The sequence below is a fragment of the Chrysemys picta genome, chromosome 2 (genome assembly GCF_011386835.1).
Source record: "Chrysemys picta bellii isolate R12L10 chromosome 2, ASM1138683v2, whole genome shotgun sequence".
NCBI lineage: Eukaryota > Metazoa > Chordata > Testudines > Emydidae > Chrysemys > Chrysemys picta.
In genome coordinates this window covers 187,272,418-187,294,055 of record NC_088792.1, presented here as the reverse complement: position 1 = coordinate 187,294,055, position 21,638 = coordinate 187,272,418, and the positions used below count along the sequence as shown (strand labels likewise).

Sequence of the window (21,638 nt, the reverse complement as noted above, 5' to 3'; positions counted from 1 at the left end):
CCCACGAGCCGCAGGGACGTGGTGCCGGCCGCTTCTGGGAGCGGCGCGGCACGGAGCCTGCCTTACACTTGCTGCACACCACTGACACCCCGGAGCCGCTCCAGGTAAGCAGCCCCAGGCTGGAGCCCACACCCCGAGCCCCTCCTGCACCCCACACCCTAACCCACTGCCCTGAGCCCCCGCCGCACCCCACACCCCTCCTGCGCCCCAACCCCTTGCCCTGAGCCCCTTCCTGCACACCACACCCCCTCCCACACCCCGCACTGCAATCCCCTGCCCCAGCCCTCCATTCATGGCCCTGCATGCAATTTCCCCACCCAGATGTGGCCCTCGGGCCAAAAAGTTTGCCCACCCCTGTTCTAAAGAGCACTAATGTGTTGTGCATTAACTGGTCTGCACAAACACTGTTGGTTTGCACTATGTTAAAGCGCACTGGGGAACATTTAGTGCACACCAGCAAGGTCTACATGGACCAATTAATGCACAACACATTTGTGCACTTAAGAACTCAGAGCTCTGTAGTGCTCATTACCCCACAGTAGACAAGCCTTAATTTTATGTAAGATTTTTTAAAAAAATCATATTTCAGACAAAAATGCTAACAATCACACTGAAAACATATTGAGTTCCAAGTACCATCATGGCTGAAACACTTCAGCTCACACTGAGAGAAAACCGTAAACTAAAGAAACAACACGATAATGAAACAGCCAAACAATTTTATTGCTTTAAATAAAACAGAAAGGGGGTTGCAATAAATAGTACCATACTGCTGAAAGTAGATAATTAAATACCATGTGGTGTATTGTGAAAAGGGTTTTTTGAGAGCATCTTTAACAAATTAGGTTCCAATTCTGCAAACACTTAGGAACATGGTTAACTTTAAGCCCGTGAGTTGTCACATCCAAAGGTTAAATTTGCAGAATTGGGGCCTTTGGTCTTTTTTACTCTATAGGGACATTAAAAGGTCTCATGGCATTTTTCATAACAACATTTGCTCCGTGCTGATGGCTACACATCCACCATACAGTGAGCATCCCCGTGGGTTAACTATAACCAATATGTTTTTCACCACCATGCCTTTGCCTACACTAGGTGGTAAGTAGTGTTCAAGAACACTAATTAATACAACATTTTCCCAGTCTAGGCAAAGCCTAAGACAGGATATAACAAAGGAGAACATAATAGAGGGAATGGAAAGAACGGAAGATAATGGTTACACAGTTCCTCAGGCCGGTTCATTAACCACGTCTTATTTATTTATCTCATCTACTCTTCCCTCCCCTGTATCAATTTGTATCTAAAAAACAAACTATGTTATTCTTTAGCTTATGGTATTTGCTGTGATTTCCCCCCCCCCCCCATCCTTTCCACTTTTCTTTCTCTCCTGTGTTGATTCCATCCCAGATTTTTCCTCCAACCCTAACCCATTCACTCCAAACCCTCTCCCTCCACCTCACTGATTTAGCCTTTAAGCTATATTAAATTCCAGTCCATTAACTAACCACCTATTAAGTTACTGCCTGCTTCCCACATCTCCCTCCACAATAGACCACGCAGGTCAACTCACGGTCTCTGATTACACTGGGATTTAGAAAATGTTAGCTAATACACACATTCAAGAAGTCTAGTGTAGACAGAGCACTGTGTGGCAATATTAGCTAGACAAGTAGAAACCTAGGGGAGAGCCTAGGCTTTGTAACAGGGTTGGCTGATACCTGAGCACCCACTCTTTATTGCGGTCTCCTGCTGCTCTTTATAGGGCAATCATTTTTGATCTCCCAGGTGTGGTTCATCCTGTACTTAGGGTTGGCCAGCCCTCCAGCCCTTAAAGGAAGAGCCACCCTGTTACATGCCTCCCCCCGCTTAGAACCTTGCCCACCCCGGGGAAAGTTTTACCTGCAGCAATACTTTCCCCCCAACCATCCAATTCCACTGTTGCCGACAACATGATTGTGGGGCCTGACAGCTCAGATTCTCTAGCATAATGAGCGGGCGATCTCTTTCCTCTAGAGTCATCTGATGCTCCTCTGCTAACTGCTCCCTTCCTTGTAGGGCCTGCCACTTCTCCTTCAAGGCAACAAGTTCCTTCCGATCCTTCTCCATCAGAGAAGCTTCTCTTCCCAGTGCTGTATTGCCCTCTTGGCAGCTCTAAGAGGGGCTACCATGACTGCAATGTCCACTTTCACCGCAGCCTCCGTGTTCGTCCGCTTCTCCCAAACACTAATACAACCCTGCCGTTCTCGGGCATCCTCCCACTTTGATCACATTCCCAGCAGTCAACTCTGGCTTTAATTCCCCCTCTCCTCAATCACAGTTCACCATCCCAACTGGTTTCTCTCACTTCAGGCAGACAGGACTGACACGCTTCTGGGAACACACAGACTGTTCCACCCTTCGACTCTCCCTCACTCTTCCTTGTCTGCAGGGCTTTTCCCTTCCCACAGACCACATTATTCAAGGGGAAGACCTTCTTAATGTGCTCTACCTTGCCACATCTAAAACACTGGGATGGAGCCTTACTCTGGGTTCCTGCCCTCTCATGCTTGTTTTTTCTTATGCCTCTCCCGGCAGTACCAGTACTCAAATCTGTTGAGCCATGATCTTCCACACTGGAAGCACACAAAGACATTCCTCCTTCGCAGGTGGCGGTGGTCTCTCCGCAACACCTTTGGGCCCCAAACCCAACCATCTATTCTTCCTGCTGCAAGGCCGACGGTGCCTTCTGCTGTCGCTGCCACTACTGCTGCTCCTGCAGAAGAACTACACGAGTCCACTGTGCTGTTCAGCCAGCAGACAAATGGCTTCCTCCAGTTTCTGCATCTACTTTCCCCCAGGGCTCCTGCTTCTCTCTTTGAGAGGAGGGGGTCCCCGCAGCAGGCTATGCCAGAGGTCACAGGGTTGGCTGACTCCTGAGCACTCTTCATTGCAGCCTCCTGCTGTTCTTCATATGGCAATCACCCTGATCTTTCCCAGGTGTGGCTCATTCTGTGATCAGGGCTGGCTAGCCCCCAACCAGTAAGGGTCAAGCCAGGCTGTTACATTCCAACTCTGCCAGTTCAGCAGGGGGGATCATTATGAAACTCACTTTCTCAGTGACGAACTGTAAATGGCGCTCTGAATAATGTGCAGAAAAGATCTGCTTTCCTCTCCATTTTCAGGATTAGACATGTATATAAATAACCATGCAAACTGTGTCTTTAAGTCACAGGAAAAATCAATGCAGCACTTACTTTAGAGGCTCAGGAGAGAGTTTAGTCCCCGAAAAACTGATTTGCATCAAAGCAAGTGAACTGCTAAAAAACTGTTTGAAAGACGGGGGAACTTCTTTTCCTTTCCTGTAAATTAGGGGGAGGGGGGAGCAGGGAGAGAAAAAGCAACATTTGAACATCCAACAGATTGCCAATTCATGATGTCAGGGTCAGCAGCACTCTTTTTTTTTTAGTAATTAATGTACTTCTTCTTTAACAATCATATCTAGGTAGCTTTCAATTAGCTCAAAAACAAAAAGCCGTCAAAATGGAGACAACAGCATTCATCAATGTCTCATTTCTTATTCAGAAGGTATTACCAAGTAATGGCTCCTTGGTGACCTACATAAAATAATCAGGTGACTTCAGCCCAGTTACTAGTCGACTGGCATTCACAACACCAGGAGAGAAGCAAAGGGTCAAAATTGTTATGAGAAGGAAATAACTTTTCACCCCTAGAGATAGTTATTGTTTAACATTTGAATGTAGTACCAAGCAATAGGTGTGCAGAAGTGATGCCTCCAGGTTAGAGTTGAGGCATATTGATCTGGAAAGACAGGGCAGCTTACACTGCTATTTCCTGGGATATAACTGCTCTCCAGAGAGAGGATTCTGCCTCCAATGCTGTCAGTCAATATCCTCAAAAGGACTACGCTCAATAAAAAAAAGGAAAGGGGAGGGGGGGAGAATAGTCACCACTGACTTCCAATAATAATAAAAAAATACTATCTATATAATGTGAAAATTGGGTTTCAAGAGAAGCAAATGTACTCAGGCCATTCTGGTATTGATTCCTATTGTTTTTATGCTCCAATTTCAGTATTCAGTGGGCACCATTGCAGACTGAATATCTAAAGGGTAGAATATCTGCCACTCTTTTTAATAAATAGCAAAACAACACCATGGCAGAGTCTGAATCCCCCCAAATAAAAATAAAAGCAATGCTTCATAAGAAGCTCTCAAAAGGCTTCATAAGAGTAACTTTCACAAGTCTGTAAAGTGGGCCTGTATTCTTTTTACAGAGGGAAGACAGGCCTGGAGAGGGCAATTGACTCTCTCAGAGTCAAAGAGCTGGTCGGGGCAGAACTGAGTACAGAACACCACAAACCTCAATTCTCTTCTTCTAATCAGTGTTTTCTTCCTTACTAAACTATGCTTTCAGCTGGATTAGGGCCTCATATTATGTCCATTAAAGTCAATAGAAGTTTTTCAGTTTATTTCAGTGAATATGAGATCAGGCCCCCAAAATTGAGATGGTCAGAAAGATACAGAGGAAATATTTTTTTCATCCAAATTGGTCAACACATTGAAACAAACATTTCATAGAGACTGTTCAATTTCGGCAGGCTTCCACTGGAATTCTGCCTAGTTTTCTGCCAGCCGCCTGGTGGGCTGATAAGGAACCAAGCCCGCCTGGACACTCGAGGAGCCTCAGCTGTTCAGCAGCCTGGGCTCCCAGGGTCCCCCACGCTGGGGCAGCCTGCAAGATGCACTGCCTTGGAAACAGGGACCCCAGAACTTCCAGGGTCCCTGCCTCCATTCCCTTTCACAGAGAATTTTCAACTTTTTGGTTTTCGTTTTGCATTGGAACAAAACCAGATTTAGAAATATTGAAATCCTCTGTTAAACGAAATTATCTTTTTATGCCTAGCTCTACCCTAAAAGAAAGGGCTATTCTGCATCTGGGGAGGGGGGAAGAAGGGAGAGAGAGAGAGAGAGAAAAAAAAAAGCAGCTAAGAATGCACTGAAAATTAAATGTTTAATTTTTTAGCTAACACTGATTTTCAGTGCAGTTCTGGAATATTGTGCCTATAAGCAGATAAGTCAATTCCTTTGGTACAGTACTAATGCTTTTTGAGAACAGGAACTTTGTGTTCCTCGGTGTTTGGAAAGAGCCTAGAACAGGATGGTAACAATAGTAATGCAGGTAGACACCTACACTTAGAATTGCACAAGAATTTCAATTCAAAGGGTCATTTTCAGACAATTACAGGTGACAAAGTTTTATCTTTAGGATAAAATTTTGCATATTTGGGCTCAGCTTTCAGGAGTGGTTTTGGATTTTGTTCTTTTGTTAGTTTGAGGGGAAACTTCTGCCATTTCGGGGGGCGGAGGGGGGTTTAAAGCAATATGCTTTGGCTATTAAATTTTTACCTTGAGCAAGTGCCCAGGGTTTTTGTTTCATGATAAACTTATAGTCTGCCAACATTTCACTGGCACTGTGTGTATGTGCAAGTGTAACCTGAGTGGAGTTAATTTTCAATGTGCATGTGGGTATGGAAAGAGTCGGGATCAGAGCGAGCATATTATGCAGGACAGCTTGTTCTACTGCTGTCTAGCAAATAGCTCCACGTGAGGGAATGGAATGGAAAGGAAAGAGTCAGGGCTCCAAAGGGTATGGGAAGGAACAAATAGAATGAGGCAGGGCTCCACTTTATTGAGCCTATGGCCTGACTGAGGCCCCAGTCCAGCAAAGCACTTAAGCACATGCTTAACCATAAGTAAGGGAATAGTCACATTTCAAATTGCACCTCCTACCCTCAGTTAAGTATGTGTATAGGTGCTTTGCTGAGTCAGGATCAAAGTGAGCATATTATCATAGAATATCAGGGTTGGAAGGGACTTCAGGAGGTCATCTAGTCCAACCCCCTGCTCAAAGCAGTACCAATCCCTAACTAAATCCCCAAATCCCTAAATGGCCCCCTCAAGGATTGAACTCACAAGGAGGGAGGGATAGTATTATATATATTATATTATATAATATGATATTATATTAACCTATTACGTAGGTTAGCTTATTCCAGTGGCTCTCAACCAGGGGTTATGGGGCCATGAGCAATTTTTAGGGGGTCTGCCAAGCAGGGCCAGCATTAGACTTCCTGGGGCCCAGGGCAGAAAGCCGAAGCCCCTCCGCATGGTGCTGAAGCCCAGGGCTTTGAGCCCTGCCACCCGGGGCAGAAGTCTGAGCAACTTAGCTTTGCAGGGCCCCCTGTGGCGTGGGGCCCTGGGCAACTGCCCTGCTTGATACCCCCTAACGCCGGCCCTGGCTTTTATATGCAGAAAAACAGTTGTTGCCCAGGTGGGCTGTGGAGTTTTTATAGCATGAAAGAAAAAGGTTGAGAACCCTTGGCTTATTCTACCACTGTCTAGCAAATAGCTCCATGTGAGGGAATATACTTCGGGGATAAATAACACCTCTGTCACATAGTGCTTAATTGAAAGTCTAAAGCTGCTTCCTCATAAGAAAACTGCTGCAGAAGTGCAAAAAAAGAATAATAGAATATTTCCAGGAGTTGGAAATAACTATATTTAAACCCATACCTGTGAGAAAAAACTGTTCTGGACAGGCTGAGGACAGCTAGGTGCTGAAGGCATCCGCGGAGGAGAGCTCCACACACCTGAGAAATAAAGAGGAAGGTAGGTTTATATGCAATAAACCTGTTGGTAATACTAATGGTGTTTTTTTGAATTACCAAAAGAAATAAGATTACCATGTCTAGTGCGCACTCCGTGTTGGATAAATCCAGATGAACAATGGCATTTGGCTGGGCCAAAAAATTATACAGGCTCTTCAAATGAGAAAAAGAAAAAAATATACGAATATTATGTTTTCTACATATTACACAGAATTATTTTTATTTTCACTCTCCACAAACTTCAGACATTTATTTTTAATTGGACTCCAACAGTTTTGACTGAAGGTATTTTCTCTTAATGGATGTAATCTTCTAGCCCTCAAAAGTAAAACATTTCTTAAAATGACAGTAAAAGAATGCTGCCTGGATCACATTTACCACATAGTATTCTTGACATGCATAACTTGATTTATCTTGAGTAGCTGGCAATTTGCTACACATTTTTCAGAAAGCGTTAATTAATTTTAGTTCAAAATAGATTGGAATGCCATCCAGATTGCAACCATACTCCAAAAAGGCTAATCAGTTTTGAAAGTTTAAGTGAACCCTTTTTACTGCATTAGGCCAGCAGCTAATTTGTGTCTGAACCTTATAATTCTGACTAGACTTTATTAAAATACACATATTACCAGTGTCTTGTGGCAATTCAGAGATATTATAAGATAGGTCTGATAACATAATATTTTAATGAATGCCATCTATTATAATATTAAGGATATTTTACCTATGCTCTAACACCTGTTACATCAGACATTTATTTTTAATGTCTAGGAACCATACAAATTAGAGATAAGAAAAGTTGCCCCTCCTTTACAGAAGTGCTGATCCCCCCCAACTCAAGAGAAGTCAAGATGAGTTAAGAGTGCTCAGGACTTTTGAAAAATCAAATCCCTACAATATTAGGTCATCTAGCCCCTCTGGTACCAATGCATGAATGTTCCCGACAGTAAATTTCCCAGTGCTTTGCTCAGGGCTAGTCTACACTGGCAACGCTAAAGCGCTGCCGTGGCAGCACTTTTAAGTGGCTTGTGTGGTGCTCTAGAAAAACCACCTCCACGAGGAGAGCGGCTCCCAGTGCTGGTGCACTGTCTACACTCTCACTTTACAACGCTGAAACTTGCTGTGCTCAGGGGAGTGTTTTTTCACACCCCTGAGAAAGTTGCAGTGCCGTAAATTGCCAGTGTAGACAAGCCCTCAGTTTAATTTTAAATTGCAAACAATGGAGCTTCCATCACTTCTGTTGGAAAACGATTCCATAATTTAACAGATCTGACTGTTAAAAGTATTTTCATGGTATTGCACCTAAGTTTTACATTGCTAAAATTAATGTAATTAATATACTAGATAAATCCTCTTGTGCCACTTAAAAATGTCTCTTCCTTCTGGTGTTTGCACCCTTTAAAATACTTGCAGCCAGCTATCACTTTCCCTTTAACCACTGTTTGTTTGAGCTAACACACTCATTTTATTATAAACTCTTTAAATATGTGGTTTTAAGTAAACCACTTTATTCTCATATTTAATTTTTGCTACTTCTCTAAAGGCTCTCATTTGTCAACATTCTTCTAGTTCTCCACCTGAGAGTTCTGCTCTCTTAAGCACAGGACGATGTGTTTTGTAAATGTGTTCATGAATCTCTAACAGATACCAAGGAAAATGGGGGGTGGAAATCACATAAAGCCATAAGGCATTTTAATTTGTATACTAAAAGTGCGTGTCAAATGAAGATGGACTCTTGTAATGCTTATTTTGAATTCCTTAGTCTTCATTTCTTAGGTATCCCAGCCTGGACACTGAGGATGTGTGAATAAGTGAGACTGGGATGGATGTGATGATGAAAGTCTGAATAAAATATTATTTTGAGCCTGATGTCCTTCACCACACAGAAAATGAAACAGAGCTGGACTTCACTGGCGGTGACACAAAAGACCAGACCAATGGACTCTCACTAAGAGCTAATTCCTCAAAGGCTCACGAGTTTCCCCTATTCTGCCCCTAAGACTGTTTGAGATTCAGCCCACTTATTGGCAAATAGCACCATTTGTCCAAACAGCCTTTTTATAAATGAATCTGTTGCTGCTTAGCAGATAAGCGTCTGTTTCTCAGGTTCCAAAACCCATGTACGATTATTTTCAGCTTTCAAACTAACCATAAGATAGACAGAAGATAGGTTTAATTAATTTGAATTTGGTTACTTTAATGTGGACAATTTTTGTATGTCATAAGACCACCAGAGTTTGACACAATTGACAGTTTTCTGACTGATCAGTAGAATCTGAGGACTTGGATAGGAGCAAAGTGAAGTGAATTAGTTTAGCTGCGTGGGATGTTTAAAACTTCATTTGCCTTTATACTAGTGTGACACTGTATAGAAGTAAAGATGACCATGTGTACACTAAGGTATTACCACTGTTGCACAATTGTGATAGATGTTATGCAAAGTATGCCTTGTAAGGTATCATTGGAAAAGTTGTGATCTGTTGAACAATGTTATCCTGTTTATATGCATGTATTATCATTGTGTATGAAATTATGAATCCTTGCTATGTGCTTGTATCTCGAACATGTTGCATCTCAAAGGCCCACCAGACAGATTTACATCTAGACCAGCCAGCCATGGTTGATGGGCCATTAAGGAGAATCAACCCTTCCAGTGAGCCCCTCCCAAGGATGCCTCAGAGAGCAGGAGCACTTAGACGATGGAGGCCCAGTGACCCAGCAGGACATGTAGAACATGTGATCCCTGACTCCATGCACATGGACTTGGGGGTAATCATCATTCCCTTAAAAAGAACAGGAGTACTTGTGGCACTTTAGGGACTAACAAATTTATTTGAGCATAAGCTTTCGTGGGCTAAAGCCCACTTCTTCGGATCATTCCCTTGCCTCTTTCCTGCTCCACATCTCTGGATTATGATTTCTAACAAAGAAAAGCTTTGAACAATGGGCTGAGGACCCCAATATTTGGGATGAACCAGAGAGACTTACTGCAAGCTGGCAGATTTAACATCATTGCTATTATACTGATCTACAAACTCTGAAATGAATTGTAATGTATATGATTCATTTTAATCTCTTAATAACACTCTCTCTTTTATATTAATGAAACTTTAGTTTTTAGTTACTAACGGATTGGCTACCAGCGTGGGTTTGGGGTAAGAGCTGAAGTATATTTTGACCTGGGGTGCGTGTCTGGTTCTTTGGAACTAGAAGAACCAAATATATGTGATTTTTGGATTTAATAATCATTTATGACAGAAGTCTGGTTTTCTGGGTGGTACCTGAGGGGCTAGAAGTCCTGCAGGGGACTGTCCGTGGCTTCAAAACAACTAGTATAGTATTTTGGAAGCACACATTTGTTACTGGCTTGGTGAAATCTTACGATTCAATATGCCGCCAGTTTGGGGTACATGCCCTGTTTTCTGGCAGTCTGACTTGAGACTGGCACTCTTAGCTGCGTCCCATATCAGGCAGCGTCACAACTGGAAGGCAATGTTATCACTGTGTCATTTTAATCACCATTAGAACTTGACTTAAACGAATAAAATATCACCCACAAAAAATCCCCCTTCTCCCCCCCACTACATTAAAGATATACATTTTTTTCAGGAATCAGAAAAATAAGGAACACATACGGCGAGATCATCACCCCGCAGAGCATTCCCTGAGAGGTCAAGGTAGGTGAGAGTGTTAGCAATCAGCTGGTTGGCACTCAGTGACTGGGAAAGGCTATTCACCCCTGCAACAAAATGTCAATATTCAACTTAGTTGGGCTAAATAAAGAATTAGCATAAACCCTGTAATGACAAAGTTTCAGTGAACACACTGTCAACTATCAATGATCTCCTGCTATCAGTATTGTTATGATTTATTTTTCTCCTACAGGGCCCACTCTTGCAAGGTGCCAAACTCCCTCAACTCCCATTGACTTCACTAGGAATTCAGGGTTCCCTACCATCTAGCAGGACCAAGCCCTTAACCTGTATTACCAGATCCTTAGGAACAACCTTCTGATACATTTACTGTACCATGTACTTGGCTCAATTCTAATGGGATTTTACATTACTTAAAATATGGTTTGTGTGTAAACAAGGATGTTTAAATAAAAACATCCGCAGAAGGCAAATACATTAACAATTATAGTTCACTACTAATTCAAAGGCAGTTGACAAGACATAGAAGTTCAAACATTTAAATTATGTATTCACCGGTAATTTCAGAAAAATATTTGGCTAACTAAGATATCATGAAATATATATTTGAACACACTGATGTACAGTATTAAATCCTGTTCAGAACAAATAAATATTTTTGGTATTAAAATGAAAAATTATGTGTCAAGAACCAACAAATCAGCATTCCCTTCAAAGGGGTTCCTAAGCTATTTAAAACAGAGATGAAGTGGACACCTTCAGCCAATGTAACTTGCATACTAAGCATGAGAGCTTATTACTGAACTCTTGAATCATTCTGGATGGCTGTAGGCTACTTCCCAATCAGTAAGTACCTGAGAAAATCCATTAGACACACAAGCATCATTGCCTCCTATAATAGAAGGGTGGCTTTTATTAAGCGCTTGGTCAAAGGAACAGAGAAGACAAGTGCTTTGAACTGCTGAGCAACAGTTGGCAGCTTTCCAGACAATTCATAAACACGGATTGGCAACAGATAGAAGTGCCCATCGTTCAGGTTAAAAATACGTTGCAATTCTTAATGCTAGAAAGGACATAGGTTTGCCAAGGAACATACGATGAAGAAGCTGGCAAAATCAGGAGCCACAGATGTCTGGAAAACTAGAGCACCAAATCTAAACACCAAAATATTAAGATGAGATCAATATTAGTAGCATGATTGTTGGCTTCAAGGATTATTTTTGGAAATGGGCCTCTCTCTGAAAAGAGTTCGTATGTGTTACTATAGCTGCCAAGCTTTCAAATTTTCACTATTCACTCTGCAATTTTATTTTATTGTTAAAGTAAGTCTTTGTTACTAAACACATTCCACCTGCAAACTGCAGGGCTGAAACATTGTACATACAAAATGCAAGTTTTTTAAATCTTTAACAGATCTACCTGGCCACAATGGGTTCTAGCCATGTGCCCATTTTAATGAGTGATAACAGCAGTTGTTACTATACGGAAGTAGAAAAGAGCAGTGCAATGAGCATGTTCACACACACACACACACACACACACACACACACACACACACACACACCTTGCTAGATCCCATCCGAATAGCAACAGTAGCATATGATTCAACAGCAGCAAATGATATTGAGAACTAGGATAACGAAGCAGTGTTTGAGCTAGTTAACGTTGGGGAGCACTAGGGTAGAAAGTAGAATCTCTCCTCCTTTAGGGTTTTTGTTTGTTTTTAAATGAATCAGTCTTTCATTAACTACAAAGCCACTGGTTCTGATCTAAAGCCCAATGATATCAATGGGAGCCTTTTCATTGACTTCAGTGAGCTCTGGATCAGGTTCAAAAAGCTGAGATTTAATTGATCCGAGCACATGGAATTTTCTGTTTGACTCAAAGCTCCAAGTTGCTAAACCTCTTTTAGAGCTTCTCTTATTGTATACTGTGCTATTAACAGAGATCCTACTTCAGTCTGAATGAAGCCTATAATGTTGTTTCACTGCACTCAGACCTAACAACTGTTAGGAACTACGAAACACCATATTTAAAGAAAGATCATCTGGCAAGTTGCTGCCTGCAGTTCACTTGTCAATCTCACAAAGGAATCTCAAATGAAATGTATTTGTTAAGTAGTAAGGTAAAACAATAAGGAAGAAGTGAAAAGCACTGTAAGTGCTGCTTATTATCTCCCTAAAACAAAAGACTGGAAAAATCCACTTGTCCAGTTGCCCAGGACTGAATAGGAAACTTTCCCAAGTGAGTCCCAGCACTCACTTCAAAATTTAGGCTTTTATTTAAAAAATAGTTCTAACCTTTATGGTTTCAAAAATAACCTTCAAATGCAAAACAAGGTTAAATTAATGCAATGCTGTCTCTTTAAGTCAGGGGTCCCCAAAGCGGTGCCCGCAGATGCCATGGCGCCCGCCGGGGCGTCTAAGTGCGCCCACGTACTGGTCAGCGGACAAGCATCCGCCGAAATGCCGCCGACAAGCAGTGTCATCCAGAGGTGTTGCCGCCAAAATGCCGCCTCTGGATAACACTGCTTGTCAGCGGCGACAACGCCTATTGATGTTGCCCCTTGTCAGCGGCATTTCGGCGGATGCTCATCCGCCGCCACGGTCCTCCGTGGCTCGTCGTCTGGCGCCCGCCAGACAAAAAAGGTTGGGAACCACTGATCTAAGTCAAGGGAGGGCAGACTGATAAAAGGAGCTGTAAAGACAGCCACAAAAGCAGTGAAGAGGAGACTGTGTGGAGATATAGAGAGGCAAGAAATTCACTGTTTTGAGGGCACCGCACATATAGATAAACTCTCATTAACAGCAAGATAAGTCATATCATTAGGCTAGGCTTTTTAGTCAGAATAGCATGTTTTCAATAGGAATATTGAAGGGCTGCTCTAGCACAATATCCAGTGGTAAGGTCTTAGTCTCTGCAGATTTGAGAATCATTGCAGTGCAGTCTGCATTAGGATTCTTACTAGGTCATCATTAGGCATGAAAGATGGACTCTGCTTTTGTTTTAAGACCTTTTTAAAAATAAACCACAAAAATCCCTTTGATTTTGTTCATTGCTTCAATATTCTGTCCTTGCTGATTAGCATTTGGTTGAGCGGTCTTGACTAATCTGACAACTGTTCTTGAGATAGGTGGAAACAGATAGAATATCCCATAGACCTAAAAATCCAAAGCATTGGTAGATGCCATTGGACCAAATGATGGAACTTCAAGTGAGGAAGAGTACAGGAGGTGACTCAACATACTGGAAGCTGTGTGCACTTTTGCCAGGGTTGGATTTGGTCCAAAGACTTGAGTAAATATTCTGAGTTTTCTCCTATCCCAAGAATAAATATCAGGGTGGTCAAAATTCCAAGAACAGAGTACTAACACAATGAATGGAACTAAAGTTTTATAAGGTTTTAAAGAACCAAAAAATCCAGCAATCATGCCCTGATGACTGGGCTATGGTAAGAATCATAATGCAAAACACACTACACAACAATAAATGTCAAATCAATTTAAAGGTTAATCACTAGTAGCAGGTCCATTTTCAAAGGTGCAGAATTGCCTCCACCCACAGTAGTTTCATGAGCCATCTACTAAAATGGTATGCTGAAGAAATATGTTGGATAGAGCGTTTCTTAAAAACAGATCAACTTCTGAAAGTTAGAAACATGTGGGGCTCCCACATCAAAGAGCAACATCTAAAATGGTAACACAGCTTGGCTTACTGTTACAAGTGAAGTGATAGTTAAAGGATGTTCTGTCCCATCTGGTGGCACCAAGACCACTTAGAGATTAATGCATTTACTCTCTCTTAGCCTTATCTAAGAGCCACATGGCTTCTAGCTCATGCATTTAGCTCCAGAGGCCCCAGGTTCGATCCCGCCTGCCCATGACCAGGGTCTGTTGGTGTTACAAGTGGGGGCTCATCCGGGATTTCAACTGGGAAGTCTCTGAAGCTCAGGACACGCTTCCTCAGTAGGTATGGAACCCACACACCTCCTGCGTGTGGTGTTCTGTCCCATCTAGTGGCACTGAGACCACTTAGAGATTAATGAGTTTGCTCTACAGCCTTAGCTAGGAGCCATATGGCTTTTAGCTCATGCATTTAGTTCCAGAGGCCCCAGGTTTGATCCTGCCCGCCGACGACCAGGGTCTGTCAGTGTTACGTAAGTCAATGGAAAGCTTTCATCTAACTTCAGTGGGATTTGGATCATGCCCATAATTGAAGAGCCTACTATGGCTAAGAGATAAGGTTCAGATACTCTCATAATGTCAGCCATATAAGTAGGTAAGTTAGACAGAGTGTAATAATCAAGTACACAACAAATTATTTTACAATTATATAATGACAGGATCCATCACTACCAAAAACGTTTTGTTTTACTCATTCACCAAATAGAGAAAAAGTGCAGGGTTAAGTATAAAACATACCTTTAGGTGACAATGAGGTTTTAGATAAATTTAAATGTTTCAGTCCCTTCGGGAGTTTGGCAAACTGGATACTTAGAGAGGACACACCTGTTGGGGGGGGGGGGAGGGGGAGGAGAGAAAAAGAGCATAAAAGTTTGTAGCTTTTCTGACGAGAGTGGCTTTCAGGATTCTGAACCACAGCTAAAATCTGAGACCACACAGTGAAAGTAAACGGAGTGTAGGCTGTTCAACTCCTCACATATACAATTCAGTTTCTTCCAGGGTTGGCCCAAAGATGTATACAACAACCACCTCCTTTTTATTTTAACATGCTTAAAGCTATGCAGTGCGTGCTTAAGTTTTTGAGGGCCAAGGGTCAAAGAGAAGGTAACATGTGCCAGGATGTCAGCAGATGGATAGTTTGAGAGCTTTATGGTTCCGCCACAGGAAAACGATAATGAAGCTAAATACAACAGTAGTGAATGTGCAGCTTTCCAAGTAATAAGAATCTCTTTGGGTCTATTAGAAAAAAAGGTCAAGGTTCAATGGAGTTTAGCTAACCTTGACCTCTCTTCCTAACTGAGTCAAACCCTTTCTTCATTAGATAAACAGGCAAAGGCGTTGCTGAAAAAGGACTGGAGTATTTTGTACAGCTGAACTAGTAGTGCAGAGCAGGATGAGTTTTTTGTATAAAATAAATTCTGATGCAGGTAACGTAGCAGAGAACTTGCTCTAGGAATCTGAAGCCTCCATTCTAGTCATAATGGTCACTTATCTCATTTAATTAGACTGAAATATACACTGGCCTTTATACAGTCTCAAAAATCACATAATGGACCATTTTCCCGAATAAAAAAAGAATTAGGGTTCTGGTACCAACTACATTACTCAGCACCATTTTGCTGAAAGAAAAAACGCAAAAAACAATTTCTCACTTTAACTGAGGTTCTGCATTCCATAAATTTATTTCCCATTTTAAAATGGGTGATGGAATATTTAAGGAGACACCTGCTCAGTAACGATCGAGGTAATTTATACAATATTCATTACCAGAATAAATCTATCAACAAGTAAATTGCAGCAATGCGATGAGGTGTGAAATACACTTTTCTGTACCAAATCACAGGTTATAATCCAGGTAAGCTTCCCTTGGGGGAACATACATCTCTTTAAAAAGAATAAACTTGCCTCTTGTGCCAAAACCCAAAACAGATATTTAAAAAAAAAAGCTAATCCTGACATTCTTACTTCAATGGACATATAAATATAGAAAAAATATTTCTCATATTCTTTTATCTATCTATCTTAAACACCTAAGTGGTTATACTTCAGACATTTGTGGAGTTTTTGTTTCAAGGTCTTTTTGTTGTTTGTAAAAGTGTGGTTGGCATGTATATTGCCGATACATGTAGCTTCCACAGACTGTCCAAAACTCCAGGCCATATTTTGTATATATGGCCAAGTTGTTGCTATGAAGATGCATTACTTTGTCTACTGTAAAAATACAATAGTAACTGGATGTATTCACCAACTTATTGCAAGAACGAGTCAGGTTATCTTATGAGAATATGCAAGTAACTGCACTTCACCTTTGTAGGAATTTATTGTTAGAGAAAACAAAGTGAAAAATACCTGGGATTATATTTAACAAACATTTGCTTCTGGAGAAATTTCAAGGAAGCACCAGTTGACAATGTTTTAAACATTTTATTAACTAGTGAAATTTATTTTACATTTCCTTCTATTTTTGCTTGAAAAAAGAGGTGGTTATTTTTGTATGGATAAGGTGTCTATCACAGGGCTTCTAAGCAATGTACCATAGACTCAATACACCACACTAAGATCAGGAATAAAAATCAACCCCAACTGAAAGCAGAAGCAAAATATTTCACTTGACATAAAAATCCATGTAAAGAATCTCACAAACTTTGCAAAAAACTTTAAAGATGATGCAGGTATAATTTTGGACCTGCTAACCCTGGGTCAGATTTAATTTTAGTGACGATTGGAGTGGGATCCTTGATACATTTTCTTTCCTAACTACACTTTACAAATCTCTGCAGCTCCACTGAAGTAAGAGACTCAAGTATTAAACTTTTTTAAGCTACTGTCTCAGGATTTTATATTCTCTGGCAGGTCCTCTCCACTTCTTGGTTGGAGCTGGTTCTCTGCAGGAGGCTTAAAAGCCAAATATGATTTTGATGTCAAAAGGGCAGAGAAAAGGAGGGAAGGCAGTACGGGGAGAGTAAATACTGTTCTGTTGCACCTGGGCTATTTATTGGAGAGTAGCAAATATCCTTTCCCCTTCTCTCACACTATAGCCAACAAAGTCTCTAATCCAGTCAGCACCACCCACATTAGCTGCTGAGATCTTATAGCAGGGGTGGGCAAACTACAGTCTGCGGGCCAGAGCCATTTTAAGCCAGCCCACAAGCTTCCACTGGGGAGCAAGGTCTGGGGGTCAACCCCGCTCCGGTGCTCTGGCCGGGGGCCACAGCACGCGGCTCAGCCCTGCTCTGGCCGGGCGCTCTGGCTCCTATGCGCTCCAATGGCCCCCTCCCGCACTCTAATGGGCCACCTGGCTGTGCCGCTGCATAGAAGCTGGAGAAGGGACATGCCACTGCTTCTGGGAGCCACCTGAGGTAAGCGCAGCTCTGAACTTGCACCCCGAGCCTCTCCCCATGCCCCAATCCCCTGCCCCAGCTCTGATCCCCCTCCCGCTCTCCAAATCCCTCGATCTCAGTCCGGAGCACCCTCCTGTACCCCAAACCTCTCATCCCCAGAGCCTGCAACCCCAGCCAGAACCTGAACCCCTGCCCTAGCCCTGATCCCCCTCCCGCCCTCCGAACCTCTCGGCCCCAGCCCAGAGCATCCTCCCCTACATCCCAAACTCCTCATCCCCAGCCCCACCCCAGAGTCCGCACCCCCAACCAGAGTCCTCACCCCCTCCCACACTCCAACCCCAATTTTATGAGCATTCATGGCCCGCTGTACAATTTCTATTCCCCGATGTGGCCCTCAGGCCAAAAAGTTTGCCCACCCCTGTCTTATAGCCTCATCAGCATGAGGCCCTGGGAACCAGTGAGCTAGGACCTAGGAAAAGATAATAGTAGAGAAAAACAAATGCAGTGGAGCCATTCAAGTCTTGGATAAGCAGGAGGCTAAATTTTTTTAATCAGTCTGCCCCTTCTGGCAACATACAACAAAACTGGTGTCAGTTCCAGTAACAGAGCAGGAGAGAAAGACCAAGCTGCAACCAGGAATACAAGGAGAGCTTAATAAAAAGACAAAGTGCAGAGATGTTTTGGAACATTAAGGTGTTTAAAGGAAACCAAGGGTGAAATCCTGGCCCCATTCAAGCCAGAAAGGCCAGGATTTCATCTCTAGACTGCTAATACACTCCATAGGTACCTCACAAAATCTTAACAGTGCAGTGAAGGGAATCCAAGCATGATTTAACACATTGTTCACAGTACAAAACCATTACACTCAGCACTGTTTTTTTTTTTAACAGAGACTAATTGTTAAATCTCAAGTAAACAAAATAATCTTTTGGCATTATCTGCACACAAACACCTGTTCTGATCTTCTATTCGAGTAATCATAATCATTACTCGTTCCCTCCCTTATCATTCACATAACTGTAAACTACTACTAGTATTGAATACTCTGATTGTTACATAATAACCGGGGTAAACTCCCAGTTCCTGTTGATGTGACAAGTTAAAAACAGAGATGTTTTCCATATTCCTTATCTGCAATTAACTATGATTTTGCATACATCTTCCTTACGACAAAGTCATATTGTTCCCTCCATTCGCACACACAATCTCTAGTACAATTTGCACACACAAGATACCAGAACCCCTGAATTCCTGCTTAGGTCTTATTTTGAATGTAATGAAATGCAACATTTGCTTACTGAAATTATATTTAATTTCTCTGCAATTTAAAATAGACAAGTAACTTATTTAATTTCTGCATTTTTAAGAAAATTAAACTTAACTGAATGGTCAGCTGAAAAGATTTAACTAAGAAACTAGTCAAAATCCAAGTTTGTATGCTCATAATTAACTATTGTTTTGCCTAAATTTTCTCCTGTATGTCATTACTTCTGTCTGTTTTGAACTGTTCTCTTTGTAGCATGTGAAATACCCAGCCTGACTTATAGACAAAAGATCTTCCATTATATCAAGTCTGCTTATGCTTTTGTTTTTTTAATAAGAAAGAAACACAGTGAGCTTTCCTTTTAACCTACCTAAATCCAATTCTTAAAAAACAAAAGCAACAACTTGTATAAAATGTGATAGCCTTTTTCCTCCTCATGACTATTTATTGTAAATAAGTTAGTGTGGTTACTACAAAGAGTTTTGGCTAGTCAAAAAAGGCTTTTCAAATTATATGGAAATGTTCACGAAAAATATTCCTGTGGTTTGAAATTCTGATTTCTCAACTAAACAATTTGAAACAAAAAATGGTGTTGATTCATTCTGAAACAAACTGAGTGGAATCTAACTAAAACACTTTCAAATTTGTGAGGTGAGCACCACACACACCTTTCCCACTGTATAGAGAAAGGGAGAGATGGGGAGACTACCCACCCCCATTCATCTTCCAGTGACAAGTGAACATTTTTTGTTTTGAATTGTTTCCTCAAACACAATATGAAACAAAAGGTTTTACAGAATAGAATTCCTATTTTTCAAGCAGCCCTATAAATGATGTATTAAGGGTGTGATCGTGAGAATGCCCTGTGCATGGAATGCTTAAGTGAAGTAAATGGGAAATCCATAAGCACGGTGCTTCCAGGATCAAGCTTAGACTGAAAATTTTATTTTAATTTAAAAATACAATGTTCAGTTTTTAGGGTGGAAAGAGAAGAAAGAAGGGATGGGCGTGACTTGAGTCTAAACTGAAATCACTCAGAAATTAAGGCCTAGATTCAGCAAAGCTGAATCTTTAAGCATGTGCTTGTCTCTCATTGAAGTCAACGGGATCGTTTTGCTGAAAAGGGACAGACTTACATAGATACTCAGTGTAAGGGCTGAGCTGACTGGGGTGAACTGTTTACAATATTGAGCACTAGAAGGGAGCTCAAAAACTGACAGCTTCAATGCACTTAGAAATATTTATATAATCACAGATGAATTAAAGAGGTAGTTCTATCTGCTAGAAAACATCTGGAATACATAACCCAAGGAACAAAGTTGTGTGTCACTCTCAGATGGTCCTTAAACCAATTCTATTACTTTTTAAAATATAGTATTTGAAACCCTTTCTTCTCTCTCCACCCCAGGCACAGTGTTTCTCCACTGTCAGTTAGCTCAAAAGTGATCTCTGTGAAGCCAAACAAGCCCAACTTTAATTAAATTCATGGTTACACTAAAACCATTCAACACCTATTGGTAAATCTCAAACTAATAGACATTTGCAAACTAAAAAAAGAAAAGCAATTCGCAGTGACCTATGAGCAACAGATATTTACGATGCAATTACACCAAGCACAATGCTCTGTTATTCAGGCAAAGGGGAATGAAGTAGCACTAATCCTCTTATTTTGACTGTATAAAAGGAAAAATGTAAATGTTATAGTACCTCTGTCCTCAAGAGGGTTGCTAGCAAGGTTAATTGTATGAAGTCCTGAGTTGGGATTATGGGCTAGGGCATTGGCCAGTTTCTGTGCAAAATCTCTGCAAGAAAATAAAACAAAAGATGATGATTATATTATCTCCTGCATTAACACCATATTCAGAGGCTTAAAATGACCCAATTACTGGAAAGAAAGGAAATGGCCAAATTTGCCAGTTGCAGACATGTACAGTATTTCCCTTAGTTTAGTCACATCTATTTGCACAATTTGTTGTTTTTCAACAGCAATCTTTTATTTATACATTATCCAATATCACACCAAAGAATGCCCATCCATAGCTCTGAGTGCCTTTGAGATTATATATATATTATCAAAAAAAAAAAAACACAGCAAAATAGGAGTTCTAAAACAAACTGTCCAAAGCAGCCCAATTTCTCCCTCTGACCACATCATTTGATCATCAGTCATGTGATAAGTACAGTTTAATCACTAGCATGCTTTCCCAGAACTCCTGCCCTCATGTGCATCGGTTCTCCATTGTACCTGCTCAAACAAAGAGGCTTTGCAGCATATCCAGAAGGTCAACAAACAGGGACTATTTCTGACCTTGTGGCATAGGTGCAGGGGGTGCTGTAGCACTCCGTAGCTTGAAGTGGTTTCCATTATATACCAGGGTTTACAGTTTGGTTCAATGGCTCTCAGCACCCCCACTATACAAATTATTCCAGCATCTCTGCCTTCTGGGAGAGGAGGGGAGATAGAATTCCAGAAGAAAGGGGCCCTTATGGACAACACTCTGCTCACTCTCTTTTATAATCAGGAGGGTCAAGCTCAGGGGCCTTTGCTGATCACAACTGTGGCAAAATAGCCCAGGAAGGATCTAAGCTGTTTAGGTCTCTGCAGGTCTAAACAAACCCTCTAGACTCCACCCTGAAACCAATAGGCAGCTTTTAACCACTAACTCTTGGTTCAATCTGCTCTCTTTTCCTTACAATAGAAAGCTCTTATTTCCTGTAACCAAGAATGAGAGACAACATAGCTAAATACCTCATTAATTTTGTCAAAAGACAAGAACTCACTTAAGGGCAAATCCTGCCTACAGAGCACAACCTAAGTGATTGTTCTGTCCACAAGGGGGTACATAAGAACCAATAGAGCAGGAATCCTCTCTCTGGATATGGAGTAGCAGCGGAGCCCTGAAACTGCAGTCACCTCAACAGTGTGTGGCCAATGATGGTCATGTGCACGTTTGAAACAGTGAAGTCCTGGGAGGCTTTTTTTTTTTTTTTAAATATTGGGGAGAAATGAACAAAGCGGATGTCAATAGG

At 41.5% G+C, this 21,638-nt stretch overlaps 1 protein-coding gene across 9 annotated transcripts in view; it reads right to left on the bottom strand.

Moving 5' to 3' along the window:
• The window catches only part of CARMIL1 (capping protein regulator and myosin 1 linker 1), a 360,331-nt gene that overhangs the window by 105,575 nt on the left and 233,118 nt on the right, over positions 1-21,638 (bottom strand). For 8 of the 9 annotated variants that reach the window (XM_065581995.1, XM_024102104.3, XM_065581992.1 and 5 more), the window contains 6 exons: positions 20,316-20,410; positions 14,742-14,828; positions 10,303-10,406; positions 6,743-6,820; positions 6,573-6,649; positions 3,234-3,338 (listed from right to left, as the gene is read on the bottom strand). In XM_065581995.1, coding sequence (XP_065438067.1) covers positions 3,234-3,338; positions 6,573-6,649; positions 6,743-6,820; positions 10,303-10,406; positions 14,742-14,828; positions 20,316-20,410 — 546 coding nt within the window. The remainder of the gene's footprint in view (positions 1-3,233; positions 3,339-6,572; positions 6,650-6,742; positions 6,821-10,302; positions 10,407-14,741; positions 14,829-20,315; positions 20,411-21,638) is intronic. The other variant, XM_065581991.1, reaches the window with a different exon arrangement.